This window comes from Melospiza georgiana, chromosome 1 (assembly GCF_028018845.1).
Source record: "Melospiza georgiana isolate bMelGeo1 chromosome 1, bMelGeo1.pri, whole genome shotgun sequence".
In the NCBI taxonomy this organism is placed as follows: Eukaryota; Metazoa; Chordata; class Aves; order Passeriformes; family Passerellidae; genus Melospiza; species Melospiza georgiana.
Window position 1 is genome coordinate 143,187,952 of NC_080430.1, and position 18,404 is coordinate 143,206,355.

At 43.2% G+C, this 18,404-nt stretch overlaps 1 protein-coding gene across 12 annotated transcripts in view; it reads right to left on the reverse strand.

The window, feature by feature from the left end:
* MTSS1 (MTSS I-BAR domain containing 1) overlaps window positions 1–18,404 on the reverse strand; it is a 125,928-nt gene continuing 107,524 nt past the window's right edge. For 4 of the 12 annotated variants that reach the window (XM_058040053.1, XM_058040045.1, XM_058040061.1 and 1 more), the window contains 6 exons: window positions 17,773–17,870; window positions 15,594–15,804; window positions 6,721–6,915; window positions 4,526–4,690; window positions 4,046–4,208; window positions 1–2,964 (listed from right to left, as the gene is read on the reverse strand). In XM_058040053.1, coding sequence (XP_057896036.1) covers window positions 2,270–2,964; window positions 4,046–4,208; window positions 4,526–4,690; window positions 6,721–6,915; window positions 15,594–15,804; window positions 17,773–17,870 — 1,527 coding nt within the window. In that variant the 3' untranslated portion in view covers window positions 1–2,269. Of the gene's footprint in view, window positions 2,965–4,045; window positions 4,209–4,525; window positions 4,691–6,720; window positions 6,916–7,941; window positions 8,062–15,593; window positions 15,805–17,772; window positions 17,871–18,404 lie in introns of all 12 variants that reach the window. The other 8 variants (XM_058040131.1, XM_058040094.1, XM_058040085.1 and 5 more) reach the window with 5 other exon arrangements.

Genomic DNA, 18,404 nt, shown 5'->3' on the forward strand with positions numbered 1-18,404 from the left:
CAGGAGTTTTTCAGCAGTTCTTTATTTATAATGTAGGCTTAAGCAATCATTACAATGTAGAAGGGAGACACACTTACAGCAATTATTTATACCAGTTTAGAACAAAAAACTGCACAGGGAGAGGTCAACTCTCAGTACAAACTAGCAACTAAACCACAATAATTTACCATTAGAAACAATTTATTTTTCAGCTGTGACACTGCTTTTACAATATGCAAAAACACAAACAATAGAACTATCCAAAGTGTTTTGTCACATTCTTTCTACATTGAATTTGGCAACATTTTATATTAAATTTTACTGATTATACTAACGTTTAAGAACTAAACAAGTGAAAAGCTGTACTTGGGTACAGTTACATCCATTTATTTCAAAGGTTTAAATAACACTTTTAACTATTGAGATTATCTCCTAACAGTTTTTGTTTATGCAAAAACCATCTCAAAGCCTCATTTGCACAATGCATCAGCTACTGTATCAAATTGGTGGGCTACACCACAGGCACTACTGTTTATTATATTCTGTAATAAGGAGCTTGTTTTTCAAAGAAACGAAGGTTTAATATTTTCTAAGAATCATGCTTTTTTTTTTTTTTTTTGCTTTTAAGCCATAACAAAAAAAAAAGTTTAGCAAGCACAGCAGTGTAAAATGTCATATAGAACACAGTGACTACACAGTTACTAGAAGTTTCACATCCAATGCAGTTATGTATTAAAGCATAAGAGGTCATGTAGGCAAGTCTAGAGCCAACAGAAATCTGCAGTGTGTGGTGGAAAGCAGCCCCTTACGTGTGTTATTGGTGCCCTTCTGAACAATCCCGGATCCGCAAGTCTGGTGTCCCTCCACATGTGGGTCTGCTGTGGGTGGGCAGACAGCATCCTTCTGGATTGTCTGACTGGAACACGTGTCATGCCAAGGGCTCTGCACATTTCTGTCAGCTTTAGGAGACGGGTACTGCAGCAATAACTTACTTTTATTTTAAGGAAAAAGTCCAACTCTTAATGATTCTATCAATAGCGTTCCAAAAAACATTACTTAAAAGTACAAAAAAAGAGATTACAGTGGTCAGACTCCCAGTATTATCAAAAAGCCAGTATCCCCCCCCACCCCCCACCCCTCAACCCTTTTCTTTTCGGTATTTAAGAAAAGCCAATCAACTGCCATTTAAAAGAAGTTAAGAAAAACAAGCCCCTGTATTGGAAAGAAACATTCGCAGTTTATTAGATCACAAGCTGGTTTCACCTGTCAAATTTTTAAGTGTTTTCTCAAAATAGTTGGGCTTTCTAAGGTGCCCAGCCTGCTGGGCACAGTCAGAAAAAGGCATTTTGATAACATTTAAGATAACATTTAAGAACTCCCTGCTTGCATTTTACAAATGTTTTCACATTTATAACTGCCTTAAGCCTGTTGTCCTTGTTTGTACTCAGCGGAAGGATGAGCGGAACAAAACATGAAGGTGGAAGAACCAAGCCTACACAGTTAAGGCTGCATGCATGTGACTGAGAGTTGCTGCTGTGCAGTCAAAAAAGAAATGTGGAAAAACCCAGTTTTTAAAACACCCTACAGAAACAAAACACTGCAATCCAATATGGCTTATTCTGATGCATTTACCATGAAGCTACTAGTAATTCATCCTACTAGGCTACTTTTGTGCAACAGCATCTGCTATTTTGATGGCATCTCCCTCCCCCACTACCCCCCAATAACTCTACCAACTGCAGGTTTCTTCCTTGCATTATATATTGCTTTATTGTCAATTTTTATTCCTGCTTTTCAAACTTTTTTAAATACTTAAATGACGATCTGTTCGATATAGCTTGACTTAAACTGTAATAAGTCCCATTGTTCTATTTTTTAACCTCACTATTACAAGGCGCTCTACAAAAGCTTGCAAAAAAGCCAAATTTTCATTAAATTCATTTGCTGAAGTTAACTACTCGACAATTTTTTTTTTCTTCTATGATTTAAAACTTTACAAAGAGAGTTATAAAAAAGGTAAATGGGATTTGGCACCTTCAGAAAAAATTAAAAGTGAAACTTAGATCAAAAAAATGCAGAAACAAAATCATTGATATTTACAAATTAAAACACCACTGAAGATTATGTCTTACTACGCTCTTTCATTTGTTTTCTCTTTTAGAGTACTTTCAGACCGTCTGTTACCGAGTATCTTAAAAAAATCACTGATTACAGATTGGAATGGATAGAGACAGATTCATTTTCTCACAGTTCCTCCTCGGTGTTCAGCAGTCTGGCAGCTTCTCCTCTCCTAGGAAATGCGAGGCGCCGAGCGATCGTTCGTGGTCGTCTTCTTCAGCTTGACGCCGCGCCGGATGGCGTTGAGCATATCCTCGCCCTGCGGGGCATCGCCGGGGCTCAGCTCGCCGGGCTCCAGCTCCGCGGGCCCCGCGGGCGCCAGGCTGCCCAGCCCATCGCGCTCGCCCTCCTCGCCCTCTGCCTCGGGCACCGCCTGCCTCTGCTCCTCGGCGGCGCCCGCTCTCTGCCCCGACGCCGCCGGAGGGTTGACAGCCGCCTGCCCGCTCCACGAGGGCACGCCAGCGACGGCCTGCCCGCCCTCTCCTGCTGCCGGGGACTCCAGGCCCTGCTCGGGGCACTCCTCTGTCCCAGCCAGGGCACCGGGCAGCCCCCCCGGGATATCGGGGACGGTCGGCGTTTTGACGGGGATCACCGGCGTCTTGATGGGAATGGGGCCTCCGCCGATGGTGCCGCGCCGGACCGAGGGCTTGGTGGAGGGCGTCCGTCGGATGGTGGCGACGCCGGGGGTGGCCATGACCGGTCCCAGCGTGGTTGGCAGACCTGCGGTGGAAGCAGGACGCTTGGTTTGAAACATTCTGCGATAGGACTGGCTAATGTCACTGTTTCTTGGGATGGTGGAAGATTTGTCAAACTCCTGTTGTTCTGCCTCCTGGTCACCACTCACAGAGAAATAATCATAATCTGAAACTGATGCCAAAAGACAGAGTTAGGATCAAGCTGGAGCAGACAGCTGAGTCACGTCAGTAAGTCTGAAGTACGGACAGGTAACCAAAAAAGCCTGGAGTCAGTAAGAACGAAGGGAGTTTCCACCTTTAGAAGGAAGAAAGTCCAAGGTTCTGTGACCAAGATTTGATGCCTGAAGGCATCACAGCAGACCAATCCTACAGCTGCAGGGGCCCCATGGCTCTTGTGAAAAAGAACGAGCTCCATATTTGTCACTAACATGAAGATACCAAAACCTACAAGCCACGTGCCACCACTTGTAAATAGAAATACTTGAAAAATGTACTTTAGATTAGGCAAGTGGGTTCAGGGGACCATGTAGCAGTGATTTCAGCAGCAAATTTGTTTAGTTTGCAAAGAAAGTAAATCCCAGCTGTCAGCTCTGAAAACTCAGCTTCAGCTTTAATAACTGCACTGGGTTCCTTCCTCTCCATGTAAGTGCTGAGGAAACAAGGCTTGAACTGCAAACACCAAGCCTGGTCTCTCAGCTTGCTGCTGGTTCTGAAACAGGGTACAAAACCCAACACCTTACTACAGCTTCCTAGCTATGCCTAAGTCTCCAATGCCTAAGACTCCAATGGAGTCTTTTTCCAATTACATTTCTGCTTAGGCAGGAAAATAAAAGATCACCAAGGGAAACCAAGAGCAGATTGAGAGTGCTGATGGAAAACAGCAAAGCTCATGAGTGTGCATTTGCTGAGACAATAGCTCAGAAAGGACCCAAGAAGTATTGGATGCAATACCAGTGTCATTTTACAATTCCAGTATCCTCTTTAAAATGGTTGCATCCTTAGGCTGAAACTCACTGAAGCAGTGCACAAGAAAATACAACTGTTCACTAAACTATGCAGCAGGGCAGGTTTCTGTGTAGTTAATCAATCTAGGCTGCATTCCAAGCTGGAAAAATCTTCCTAACAGCAATGCCAGCCTTCCCCACCAGCTGACTACAAAGCCAGCAAGGGATAGCTGCTCCTTGCACCATGGGGTGAGTGCGTGATGGCCAGGGTGGGAATGCTCTAGAAAGGAACATGTCCTGAATGGGTACCTTGAGATGGGATCGTGTCCTCTGAACAGCATGGAGTCGTTGTCTGGGTGCTGTAGCCACTGGAGCACTGCAAGGAATCCCGACTGCTCCTCTGGGTGTCCAACTGCAGCCCTCTGGACAGAGCAAGTGCCAGCTCCTCACAGGCCTCCATCTCCTCACCCTGCTGCTTACACACAGGAGAGAGACTTGTTACACCTGGAAGGGTCAGTCACCTTCACCCACTTTTAGCTAGCTCTCCTCCCCATCAGAGCTTGTCACCATCATAATCCAACAGGATTGAGCCCAGCCATTTGCTTGGCCATGGGAACAGATGTTTCTTTGGAGTACACTGCTCTGTGAAAGTCAGTGCCCAACAGTGCCATCCCTCCTGCCTGCATGATTCCCACCGACCACACCGGTACCACTTCCCAGATGAACACAACACAAAGCCAGCCTGGCCATTCCCTTTGCACACAGAGGGTGTGTGAAATGAGAGTTCACCCTGGTGGCAGCCGACACCGTCATGCTGCGAGGTCTCTGCGGCTCCTCGGGGGCGGCGGGGGCTCCGCCGGGCGCGGCTCCGTTGGCGTCGGGCTCGCGCTTGTCCTTGCGGCGCTGCAGCGTGTTCACCACGGGCTGGTCGTACGGGCCCGGCTTGGCCCAGTCCTGGGGAGAGCAGCTCGTCAGGGACAGATCCATCAGGAGCTGGGCTCAATCACAGGCACAACTATGCAACAGGGCAATCTTAATGCAGCAGATTGCGTGTCAAACTGCATATGCCTTTCTAAATATGGCGAGAAATTAATTTTGAGGATATTAAAAATCCTCATTTATTAAACCTATTTCCTTTATTAAAAGGAATCTAAATTTCCCATTCTACCTAAATGTTCTTCTATGAAGGTATTTAACATTTTGATACTATAATTTTATCTAAATTAAATTCCATGTGTCAAAGCCTACATTTTCAGAATTTCAAGCACAAAAATCACTGTCACACAGCAGAAGATACAGATAAATGTCCAATCAGTGATGAAACTGTTCCAGATATACACAGGTTCTAGTATTACATGCTGTTACAGATGTCTTCAGTTCTGAAAAATTAGGCTTGAACAGATTTTTCATACATATTAGTGGAGCAAGTTACTGTGAATTATCTCTCAGTTTACTTACTAACTGAAATCTAGTTTATAATGATAGTCTGTACTGAACAAAGACTAACCTCACTCTGAATTACTGGTGCTAAATTTGAAACAGAAATTCCTCAGGCCATGAGGGCTGTATTCACTTGGGGCTCCATTAAGCAAAGTCCTGAGGGTATCCAGAACCCACACGCTGCACACAAAGAGCTTGGCTGATCCAGGCCCTGTGCTGGGATGCAGAACCAGTGCTAAGCAGCAACACCAGCTGCTGCAGGGGCAATCCCTATCCTAAAAGTTTTCCTTCACTGAGACAAAGGCTGCTTTAAAAATGAAAGGAACAACTAGTGCATGAGAATGGGCCCCACACCCTCCCAGCTGCCTGCTGGGCAGCCTCCCACAGCCTTCTGATGGACAATTAATGATGGACCAAGACCACATTGTGGGTTTCTTGAGGTGTCTCAGTCCAAGAAACCAGAAGTGCACGGCTGCTGAACTGACAGACTCCTTGGACAGACAGGTATTGGTTTTGTTAACTCATGTGAAACTCTGCTTTGCCTTCACAGCTGTGTCTCTGCTCTCAAAATGTTTTGTTGTGAAATATATTGGCAAAGAGCTTCTAGCAGACACAACAAAAGACCCTGAAGCCCCAGGAGAAGTGTGGCCACTCTGAATGTATCCCAACAGTCTCCAGCTGCTGGAGAGAGAGTAGGGGCATCTGTAACAAGTTATCTCAATTTAGATGTGTATACATAGGTCCTGTGGTGCATATGCAGTATTACATAACCATCCACAGGCACTTAAAATCTGCACAGCTACTGCTGACAGCACTTCAGCCTTGCTGAGGATCCAGAGCAACAGACAAGAGACCTTTTCCCTTTGCTCTAGGGCAGAGTCTCCCAGGGGAACCACCTGGCAGGGATGAACTTTCAGGCTCTAGCAGAGCAGACATGTTTTGATGCCAAGTAAAATCCCTGCAGATCCAGCTGGAGCAACTGAGAGAAGATACTGCACTCTTTTTTGGTATTGTCCCCAAGAGAGCAAAACAAGCTGGGTGAGCACATCCAGGTTGTGGCAGTAAAGCTTCAGTCACTACTTGGGTTTACCTGGTGCTGAGCACCTTCTTAAACCACTCCAGCTGGATCTAGGAGAGTAGGCCTGCCTACAGCCATAGGGAGAACATCAGGGTGTCCAATGTATGGTCCCACTGAAACAACTGGATGCCCTTCATGCTCAAGTGAGCGTTTTGACCATGCTAAATAAGCTTTTTTTCCCCCCTAAATAGAGCCCAGGTGTTTCACCAATGTTTCAGAGCTAAATTATTCCTTCCTACCTAGATTTTGTCAGCTTTGGCATGTTTGGTGCCAGAATGCACACGGTCATTCAGAAATACCCACAACCAGATTTTAGGTTTGATTTTCACCATGCAGTGCCCATTCAGAGTGATACCAAACAGAGCAAATCACCCAGGAATTACACGGACCAAAAGGGAGCAACAACTGCTGTGTGCATGCTGTTGGGATGAGAAGTGAGGACTGCCACAACAAAAGGAACACAAACCTTCCAGCTAGGGATCTTAGATGATGGCAACATGCCTGGCCCAATGGTGTAATAATGAACGTAGTCTGGAAGGAGGGCTGAGGGAGCCCGAGTCCACGCGCGGGAGACAGGCGGGAAATGAGGGAAAGGACCTGCACCAACTGAAGCTACGGATGGGTCACTTGATAAACTACAGTGATAAAACCCATTAGACAACTGGAAATGAAACAAATAAAAAAAAAACAAAAACAGAGAAATTAATATAAACAGGATGAACACGAAAATACACTGTGACTGATGCTCTAGGGAGAAAGATCTCTGTATCTTAAAAACAAAAGAAAGGAAATTCTTCAATTTGCTGCAAATAAAAAACAGAAAATTGATACAATGCTTGTGAAAATGAGATCACCTGAAAACTGTTATCTATAACAAATTTCAGGCATCAATCTAGCAGTCATTGTCTCCAGGCTGAGCAGCTTTTCCTTCTGTCCATGAAAGCAGCACACTGTGAAAAAGCCTTTGCAATTTAGGTACCCTGCAGACTCTGGACATAGAAACAAAACTTTTCCAAACCTGAAGGCATTTGTATTTGTGGTATTTAGTCTGTAGTGTAGCTGGACAGAGAGGAAAAGCATAAAGCCTTCAAACATGACATGTTCTGGCTGTGTGATGATATGGAAGAACAAAACAACAAAAACCAACAGCAAGGATTTACCAGATGAGAAAGGAGACTGCTATCACTTCCTCCCCCAATTTAGAGTCTCCCATATAATTTAGTAGAGTATCCCATGTAATTTATTCCAACCATGTGTATTTTGCTTTCCTTTTTGGTAAAAAAACCAAAAACAACCATTAATCAGTGTAAGGTATGCTACCTAATGGGAGAGGTGGGAGAAGCTACAAACAGCACAACCTGGGCAAGGCGCTTTTTGTCAAGCAACCAGCTGGGTGTGGGCAGCATTCAACAATCTCTTTGAGTAGAAAAGCTGGAAAATGACCTTTTCTTAGAAAATGACCTTTGTAAAATGCCCAATTTGTAGCTTCTCCCAGTAGCTAGTTCAATGGCAATTGTGGTTTTTATTCAAACATAAGGACTTCTAAGGGAGTGTGCAGCAGTTCCTGGTCTCATCCCCACAAAGAGGAATCCTGGCTGCATCCCACGCATGGAGGTTTTGTCGAAATGTTGCAGGGTTTGGATAACGAGCTAGTAGGTTTGTATGTCTTGGAGATGAAGTTTTTCACCTTATCTGTGGAGGCCCAAGCCCCCATGGTGGAGCCTGAGCTGACTGAGGTGGGGGAACTGCACTCGCTCACTGACTGGCAGGTTTCAGAGGCTTCTGAAGAGGCAGAGCTGGACGAGTTCTGCAGCATAAAACAGCACCGCAATGCAGGGAAGGGAGACACAAGCCACCAGAAAAGAAAAAAAATCACAAACAAAAAGACAAAAAGCACATACACGGAGACACAAAGGAGAGGGAAGGATGAGAGAAGCAAAGGGTTAGGATTTTAAAGATAAATTAGAAACTGCTCAAAACTACTGCTAATGTTCATGAAATCTATGAAAAAAAAGAAGCCACTTGCTTAATGCGAGAACTTGCCACACTGCTTAGGAATGAGGGAATTGAGGCAGAGACCTCAACTCCTCATTGCAATTTCAGCATCTCAATTCTGCTGCTGTCTCAGAGCAAGAAGCTGAGGGACCTGAGGGCACCTGTGGTCCAAACATGCAATATACTGAGACAACTGATTTATACAGAAAAGCAGATCATCAGTACTTCAAAGACACAAGTTTAGATTTAAAACATGGAGTAGCAAACATCACATTCACAAGTTCTCGTACATTCTGATCTGCAAAAGTGCTTGTGAAAAGCTCATCTGAGTTCAAGTATTATGGAACAGAGAAAGAAGAGATACTTACCAAAATTGGAGGTTTCCAAAGTGCATGACCTGTATGCATGTGCCTCTGCAGGTAGGATGCATACACCAAAAGCACTCTGACTCAAACCCTCCCGCCCAGCAGCCAGCAGGAAGGTACATGCACTCTGCTGAGGGCACAAGTGCTGGCATGTGCTTGCCACCTGCCTTCTCCCAACTGCTGAGGCAGAAAATACCAGGGACTTGGATGGAAAGGAAAATGCAGTGTCCACTGAACACATCAAACATTTTGCTCCTACCTAGGAACTTCTCCAATTTTCAGTGCACACCTATATGTACCTTTGCTGCTGTCAGACCTCTACAACAGCATCTAATTCAAAGGCCAAGGGGAATAACCACATGAACCACTTTACCAACTACAATGCTATTCCACATCTCCCCCTTGGAAGTGGCATCCTGCTCTGTGGGGATGTGTGTCCAGGTCCAACTGAGAGCTTGGACATGGTCACAAACACTGGCAGAGTTGTCAGGGCAGTACTGAGCTCTCTATTCACTCTCAGAAATTCAACACTAGCAAGACCAATTCACCCTTTAGTAGCCAAGGACCTGTGAAACAAGTCTATCTAAGGTGCTTTATGACAGCAGAGAGAATGTGCTGTTGTATCCAGTTTGTGTACTGAAGACAGTGATGTTGCAGAGGAAGGGAAATCTCACCTGCAGTAAAATTCCCCAGTTAACCTTAGGTAAGATCTGGGGTGAGTTTGCAATAGAAGGACAGCTGGGTATGAGGCAGTGTAGGGGAGTAACTTCTCCTAAAACCCACAAGTTGTCTCACTGCTCACCAGGAGCTACAGATAGGTAATTACAGCCAGCACCTGGGGAGAAGGAAATGTAGCTCTTCCAGGATGGAACACTTGTCACCATAAGGATTTTGGTGAAGGCTGCTGGGGCAGCTGAGAAGTCAACACAGTATCAGCATCTTGAGCTTACTGGTAAACTGGGATTTCAGTGAAAGTTTGCAAAGGCTGCTAAAATTTTAAAAAGCATGTAGAATGATGGAGTATTTTATAGAAATAACATTCATGCCAGCCTATGCTGACGTGAGATGATCTGAAGGTGACCTGTCAAATGTGCTTAGGGTACAACTCTGCTCAGCTAACAAGGCTTGTATAGAAAGTGCAAGAAGAGTTGAGGTGAAGGTGCAATCAGAGGGAACAGCAACAAATGACACAGAGCTGTTAAGGACAGCAGTGGAAGGGGTGTACCTGATGATGCACTGGCATGATATTTAGTGGAACTTGTCACATTCTTGATTTAATGCAACTCCTTTTACAGGAAAAAAGCCTCTAAAAATAAGAATACTGATTAAGATAAGCTGCAGTTGACTCTGCCATCAGTCATAACCATGGAGATGAGACTATTGCCTCTATCCCTAGAGAAAAATACATCATAGAAAACTAGCTTTTACACTAAACTCCAGAGTTCTGCCTGACATTCCAGGTACCTCAGCAAAAGAAGCCTCAGGAGAATACTCACACTACTGCTATGGTTTAACCAGGAAAAAAAAAAACAAGACAGAAAAATGCAATTACAGAAAATACTTTCTGAAACCTCCTACTTATGGCCTGAACGACCCTCCAGGGTCTGCATGCTCTGCACATGGCAAGAGAGATGGGAAGGGTCTGAGTACCAAGCATGGCATCTCCCATGCTACCTTGTTTCCTACAAATGCCACAGGGTGACAAGTAAGAATCTGTAATTTACATTTAATACACTGTTTGTGTTTACAAGACAGAAATTTCACAATGTTTTTAAAGTAATGGTAGAGAGAGCTCATAAATGAGATTTATTACCAACAAAGATGCTGCTAAAAAGGTCAAAAATGCAGATTCTGAAGATGCAAAGTATTGGCAGAAAAAAAAGACCGGATTTGGTGAACTTATTTTTGCAAAAAAAATTATTCCTCCAAAGTGAAAAAAAGATGACAAAAAGGACTCTCCCACTAATTCAGTGTGTCCATTTTCAGCAAGAAAAGCTGGACAAAGGCTGAACCAAGATGCCATGGGGAAAACATCCTGGAAGCTGATGGAAATGCAAGAGGTGGTGGTACAGAAACAGGGTCCCCTCATCTTCAGAAACTTGCAAGGCACAGAGGAAGGGAATCTCTGGTCTTGCTAAAAAAGGATTCCAACAATGGAGGGGGAGGCAGAAGAATACTGAACTCCTGAAGGAAAAGCAAAAGGAAAACATGACTGGCAGCAGGTCAAAGGATGTTTGGATCAGACTGGAGAGCCAGTCCTGAATGGCTGCACCCAGGTGTGGGAAACACAGACTTCCCTTCCTACCATAAAGTACATGAGGGGCTGAAAACAGAAACTGCACAACTGCTGCTGGGGCAAGGAGCCTCCAGACTTTGGAGTGCTTGTCCAGGATGCACAAGCCTTGGCACACCCACTCCTGGGAGCACACACAAAGGGCAGAGCAATTTCTACTCCCGAGCCCATGCTGTGAGAAATTTGACTGTCAGACCTTTTTCACTTTGCTTTAGTAGATTCCTTTTTTAAAATGACTGTTTTGTTGGAATAGTTTTTTAAATCAGTTCTTCCATTTTAGCTGTTTTTTTTCCCACAGCTGCAATAATGGCAGTTCTGCTCTGTTCTAAAATTATCTCTTCTGAGGAAAAGCTTAAAATTAACGGTATAAAGCTAAACTTTATGCTCTGCAGTGACAAGCAGTGCCCCAAATGTACATTTGTACAAGTGTAGCTTGGTCTCTGGTCTCTCAGATGAGCCATAGATAGTGTCCCACACTGATAGTGTGGTATGTATAAGTGCCAGCAGGGACATAAAATAAAGATTTTCTGAGCTACTGGACTGTACAATTTTATTTTCCATCTGCTATCCTACTAACCTATAAAAGGACCATGGTTATCTTGGATTACTTGCATCCTTTGTTTGCTATGTTTTCACTCAACCATGGCATTGCTTTCTTAACCCTCTCCCATTCTCAAACAGGACACAGAGATTCCTGGACAAGAGTTTCCCAGGAGACCAAATCCCAATGATGAACGTGGTCCAATGTCCCTCTAGAGCCAGTGGAAGATGGGCTCAGCTACTTTCAGAAAAGCTGAAAGGATACTGACTCAAGGTCACCTCCTGAATTTGTCTAATTTCCAGGAATCTGCCTCTGCTGACTCTAGATAAAAATCTCTGTATGTTTCTAGTCAGGAACAAACTACTGCGAAGCAACTTAGAAAAGGAACTTTAGAAGAAACAAATATCTGGTGATAAGTTACAGATGTGTTTCAGTTTGAACTTGATTTTTGGTTTTTGTTTTGTTTGTTTGCTTTTGGTGGGTTTTTTTTTCTGTTTTGGGGTTTCTTTTAAGGTCTGATTTGGAAGCATTTCTTAATTTAAATGGAAAACTGAACAGCTGTAACAATATATTTCCCCTATTCTCACTTGCAGCTATTTCAAGCAATGGAATCTACTCAAAAGCAGACTCTTTCCAGCTTTATAACCTGTACATGCAGAAGCAACTTTACATCCAGTTTCCCTCTACTTCACTGTTAAGGGAAAGTGCTTTCCAGATCATTCTAACAATTAAGACTTATCTCTCTGCTGTCTGACAGCACATCAACATTTTTATCTTCATCTGCTTCTTTCTCTCCCTTTGCTTTCATCTCCATGAAGTCACAAGGAGCCTGTAAAATCCAACTGTGTAAGTGCTTCCCCACATGCTCACTTCTAATCCAGCGGATCCTACAGTTATCATGCCCTGGATCAAACATCACTAAACTATAACACTATGTGATCACAGACACTCCCAGGCCTCAGTTTGTCTGCACACAGGGCAAGGTGTGGGTTTAGCAGCAGCAGCCCATCCAGTGCCCATCCAGGAGCCACTCTATGCTTCCAGTAGCTCTGCCAGAAGGGCTCTGTACGAGGTCCCTGAGTGTCATGGGCAGTGCTGGCCATGCCTGACCTTACACCTGGCATTTAAAGAAACTGTTCCACTCCAGAAAGAGACCTGTGATGCCTTTCCAGCTCTTCAGCTACACCCAAATGTGCCCCTTTAATGAGGATTAAAGCCTTTTACAGTGACCTTCCCTCACGTGCAGCCATGTGCTACAGGCTACCTTTTACTCCCAGCAACTGCAGAGAGGTGCTGCTCACACACAGTGAAAGAGCAGTCTGGTTTTGCAATTGCTCTTTTTCCTATCCTCTATGCTAAGTGTGGTAACAGTAAACACTTACTGCTCTTACTACCAACTACAGACTGGAAAGCAATCTTCATTTTGTCAGACATCTCTCCTCTGGTATGGCCTGTATCTTTTTTCAATCTCCAGTTACTCTTTGTTTGAGACTCCCACCAACTCCCCACCCCCCACCTGTGATTTTGAGGAAATTCAATTTAGTTTTCAGTGACACTTGCTTGCCTAAAATATAGGCAAGCTTATATACATAACAGCTTCACAGAACTCATATATTCACATTCCTATAATATGGAATTACACACAGCCCCCTTCTATTTTTTTTTTTCTAAAACTCATTATTAAATGAAAAAAGGCTTTGTTGATCCAACATATGCCACAGCATGTAGCTAGCAAACACCATCAAAGTGTCCACCTGCACAAAATATACAGCTTTTATTCTCCCTTGCTCGTTCCAGAACTTGCTTTTCTGCCTTCTCAGTGTCACTACCAGAAACAATGTCATCAGTGCTTGAGACAGAGCAGCAGCCTCCTCCCACCCAGCACCAAGCACAGCCCCAGGAGATCTGTCAGTTGGTTAGAGACACACAACACGGGTGATGCTGCCCACTGAACAGCTCCTGCTCAGCTCACAGTCACCTGTCAGCACAACACACACACTTTACTTAGTGCTGAACATACAAAGCAAGACACTTAAGCAAAGATGAAGCAGCCAGGCAATGATCTGTTACCTTTTCCTCTGTGTAAAGGTAAACAGAGCCAGAGACAAACAGAGCACATACCTATTTGTTATACCAACACACTACACTTGTCACACTGCTGCAGCCTTCTACAGCTCATGAAAAGCTCAAGGGATGCTTGGATCAGTTTGCAACCTTATGGAGAGTTTCTAAAATGAAGTGAAAGCATATGAACTTAGCTGGTGTAAATCAGAGTGACTCCCATCAGCTTTTCAGGATGTTCTGCCACCTGACACCAGCCTAAGTTCTCTCCTCTGCTTAACAGGGGAATTTGCAAAGAGAGGTGTTGGTTTTTTTCATGCTAAGAGCAATTGCAAATTTACATCCTTGTCTGCAAACACAGCATCATCATGTGGATTACTGCCCTTTTATGCAGGTGCAGTGGATACTATGAAAACCAAAGATGATGCTAGCATGTGCAACTGATGTATGTATCTTAAAAGTCAACTTCCTTACCTTGTTACTATTCCAGTTTACTTTATTATTGCTCATTTACTTTTTTGCATTTCACTTAGGTTAGCCATAGCCAATCTAAACAAAACATTCATTTTATTAGTGTGCACAAAGTTCTTCAGGATGTCATCTATAAAAAAAAAGCTGCTGTGTCCAGACTGGGGACAGAAGAGGTATCATTTGAAAAGAAAGCATTTCTATTAAAATGAAAGAAGGAAATAAATTTTAAAACCATTGAGTTTCCCTTGAGAAAGTGTTCCAAGCCTAAATGAACCAGTGTTGTTTTGGATGATACTTTAAAAATTTCCCTAAGGGTACTACTTAGTAAATGTTCTGCAAAAGGCAAAGGTCTGTGCGCTGTCAAAGGTGGTCTAGGGTAGTTTCCATGGGCAGGTGACACTTGATAACCACTAACACTTGCTGACTGTGAGGATTAACACTCCCAACCATGCCTAAAACTACCTACTCCCCAACATGTAACAAGGAGTGCAAATACATTTTTGAAGTAAAAGACAGTTTTTCTCCAGTGACCTTAGGGTGCATTAAAGTAAGTAATACTCAACAAGGATACTAGGTCATTTCCAATTTGTAGGTAAAATTTTCAAGGGGATTTATAATGTGAGAAGGCAATTCAGCCTTGATTAAAATATTACAGTTGCTGTAATTTCTTAAAAAAAACCCCTCAATTTCTTAAAAAAAAACCCTCAAAAAACAGCAAAGAGAATTCAGGTGCTGAAAGATACAGGCCACAGAGCATTGCAAATCTCTGCCTGCAGATGGCCAGTGAGATTTTAGAGGAAGGATGCCATGAACAAACAGTAGCAGTTTCCTTCTGCAGATCCAAAAATGCTCAGGGAAGTTTGCTTATATTTGTAGGGAAATCCCCTCTGTGACTGGCTTCAGGATGTTATAATATATGACTACACAAAAACTCATTTCTTATGAGTTTCATAAACAATTAATAACACCTCCCTTTTTCATGCAGAAACCTTATTTCTGCAAGGTCCTCAACTGAGAGTCCAAAATTCAAGTCTATCCACTGAAATGGGTGTCATAAAAAATGGCAAAACAAATTCCATATGATAATGCTGGCAGCATTTAGAGTATCCCAGACCCATTGCAGAGGAGGAATTAAAGAAGTCTCTCTAATGCCAAAGGCATCAGTATTATGGGTGTCAAAAGGATGTTCTGGCATCGATATTTGCCCATTAAACAACAAAGAGCCACCAGGTATTAACCACTTGCAACCTGTTCAGGATATTAACTGGTAAATTCAGTGGGTAAAGTGAATATTATTGCCTCATATAAGGTGGGTCCTTCGTGCTCTTGGTTGTCTGTATTTATCTCAAAGTTTGGCATCTAGGCTCCTTCCAGGACCAGAGGGAAAATTGTACAGCCCAGAAAGGACTCATCCCTTTTATGCCAAAGCAGCTTAAATCACTCCAGCTAGAGGCCCAACTTTTGGATAAATGAAATGCACTGAGACAACCCTTACCCTCAATGTTTAAACTGACTCCAGGTACCCCAAAACCACACCAGCTCCTTTTCCTGAAAGGTGAGCCGAGTTAGAGTCCAGCTCACACTCAGGATTGTGTTCTCATGCTTGCACGTACCTGGTTAGGTGCCTCTGGTGGCATGGGGGATGGCGATTTGGACTGGAAAGCATCCTGGGACATGAATCCAGAATCATGGGAGGACACACTGGACAGCCTCATGGGTGCCTGCTGAGGCAGATTGGAGCTGCGATAGCGATAGTGTGAACTAGGTGAGTGCGAGTGCGAGCCACTGGAGCGGGAATCACTACTGTTAACGCTGTTCAGACTGCTGTGAGAGACAAAAGGAACACAGAAAGGAAAGGGGAGAGGAAAGGACACAAGGGTGGGGTGGGGAGAGACCCATATACAGTACAATTAACATTCCACATGTCTCTAGCAACAGGCAGCATAAACCGGAAAAGAAAAATGTTGACAAATTAAATATATATATATTTATATATATATGCACATATATATCAGTGAAGAACCATAAGCAGCTGCAGTATCCCTGGTGATCAGACAGAAAATGGCATTTTAACTTGAGTGTCATTCAAATGATCAAATCTTGACCATTCAGACTTCAAACTGAGGTTAGGGATGAAGGAGCTGCTACATGCCCTCCCTGAGCAGGGCACTTGCTCAGAAAGTGTCTGCTGATGGTTCTCTCCTATTTCTGACTCACAGCTGGACCAGATTGTCAATGGGATTTCTAGCAGGGGGACCAAAGACACTGGAGTTCATCTAAAAGTCTGCCTCTGGGCATGCTGCTGCAGACAGCCAGCAGGACAGTGTGAGACTTCTGAAAGCATCACCAAACCCCCACACTTCAGAGTACCTGGGACACGTTTTGCTCACTTGAAGGCTTCCAACCAGATAAAAACACATGACAGCACATGGAGTGAAGCCAAGCCACTGGGGATGGAGCTTTAGTCAGTAACAAGGACAACCAGAGAATGAAACCCCAAAATTAATATCCATTAAAACAAACCAAAGTGATTTTTCAAAGGAAGAGACTGATTTGTAATCCTCAGAATCCACACATGCCAGCCACAATGTGGGAGCTTGGGAATTTCCTGCTGGGGTGGCTGAGCAGGACTAGCAGGATGCACCAATCTGATGGCAGCTCCCTGCTGCGCTGGCAGCTGCCTGGCCTGAGGATGGCTCTAAAGGATGCACAGGTGAGGCTGCACCTCCTGTGACCAACACCACCTACACACACCCTGCAAGTCAGCAGGGAGCAGAGCAGGAGGAGCTCTGCTTTGTTTTACCCACACACATCACTCTGTGCCATACAGGTTTTACTGTACAAGAAGATGAATTTGATTAGGAAGAGATGATGAATTTTTGGGGTTTTTTTGCCATTTTCTTTTATACCTTCAGGATATTGCATCTTTAAGCCTGTGCTCATTGCTCTAAATATACACATTTTCACATATATATATATAAAATACTGACTTTTTTATATATATCTGCATGCAGAGACAAGTAGGTGCATAGAAGTTGTGTTCACTTGCTCTGACATGCTGTAGGTAACTTTGCTCATACACAGGGAACCTGCAGTACATAGCTCATAAAGCAAACTGAAAGGTAATCATCTGAGAGCAGCTGGAGAGGTGTTGAGCAGAATACACAACAGGGGATCTTCCTTTTCAGTAAAAGGAAAGAGTAAATGTGGACACCAGGATATGGGGGCAACATGCTAATAAACTGTTTTATGAGAGAAAACAGTTTTTACAGAGAAAGCATAGACAGAATCCAGTGTTTCAACATATTTCAGGACAGCATTAGACAGCATTAAACAGTCAAAAAAACTTGTATCAAAAAAGCATTTCCATCTACCAGATTGATAGGGCAATTGTCAAGGATGTTTTTCCCCTTTTCAAATAGTTTAACTTACTGATTAGTAACAGCTACTTAGAATAATCTAAGAAGTCATCACATGAAAAACAGAAAAGGAAATTATGAAAGGACAATCTCAAGAGTTTAGATCAGTACAATCTGCTCTTTGATCCAAAGTGGATTCAAGAGAACTGAATCAAAAGCATCTTCAAGTTGTGTTGAGTTCAAAAGTTGTTCAGTCATGCCCATCCTTTTTAATATCCCCAGCACATACTTAAATGACTAAAGACCATGAGGGACTGTTGCACTAAGACTTGCTATTTAAGATTTAAGAATGTATACAAATCCATGTCACAGTCTGAACTTGCCTCCCTTTGCCCACAAACAGGTTAAAAATACATATTACCAATTAACTTACCTGCAAACACTAGATTTTCTGGACATTGTAGTACTGGGAGAGGATGGAGGAGTCTGGTAAGACCAGCTGTAATCAGAACCTTTCAAATCTAAAATTACCTGATGGAAGATAATCAATAGCATCAAGGATGTGGAAAAAAATTCACCCTATAACAAGAAAGCATCTGATTGTCATACAGCTTTCATCCCTGCCACAAACTTTCAGTGCCAATTGAGTCTCAGTTCCCTTTCAAAATTATGCTGTATCACACAGGTGAGTCAGTTTCATCCTTGGCTTTCCTGCTATTAGCATACTTCAACACTAAGGCTGCCACCACAGAAAGAAAGTTCAGATCTGAATGGAAAAAAAAAACTTTTAGAAAGTAAATTGGAGATTTATTTTTTGCATTAAGGAAGCTTTTCTGGTTTTTGTTTCTTTTGTTTTGTTTGTTTTGACTTAAAAAAATTATTACAGCCTTTGAGCTGAAGTACTGTATTCAGTATTCAACCACAACACAGCTTTACACTTCTATGTCAATGATAAGGTGATTACAAAGAATGACAAAAAAGCTGAGTTCACACAGCAGGATTGCAGACAAATGTCCTGTTTGGACTCATTTAATGACACACATTTTCCTATGCATTTTAAGGACA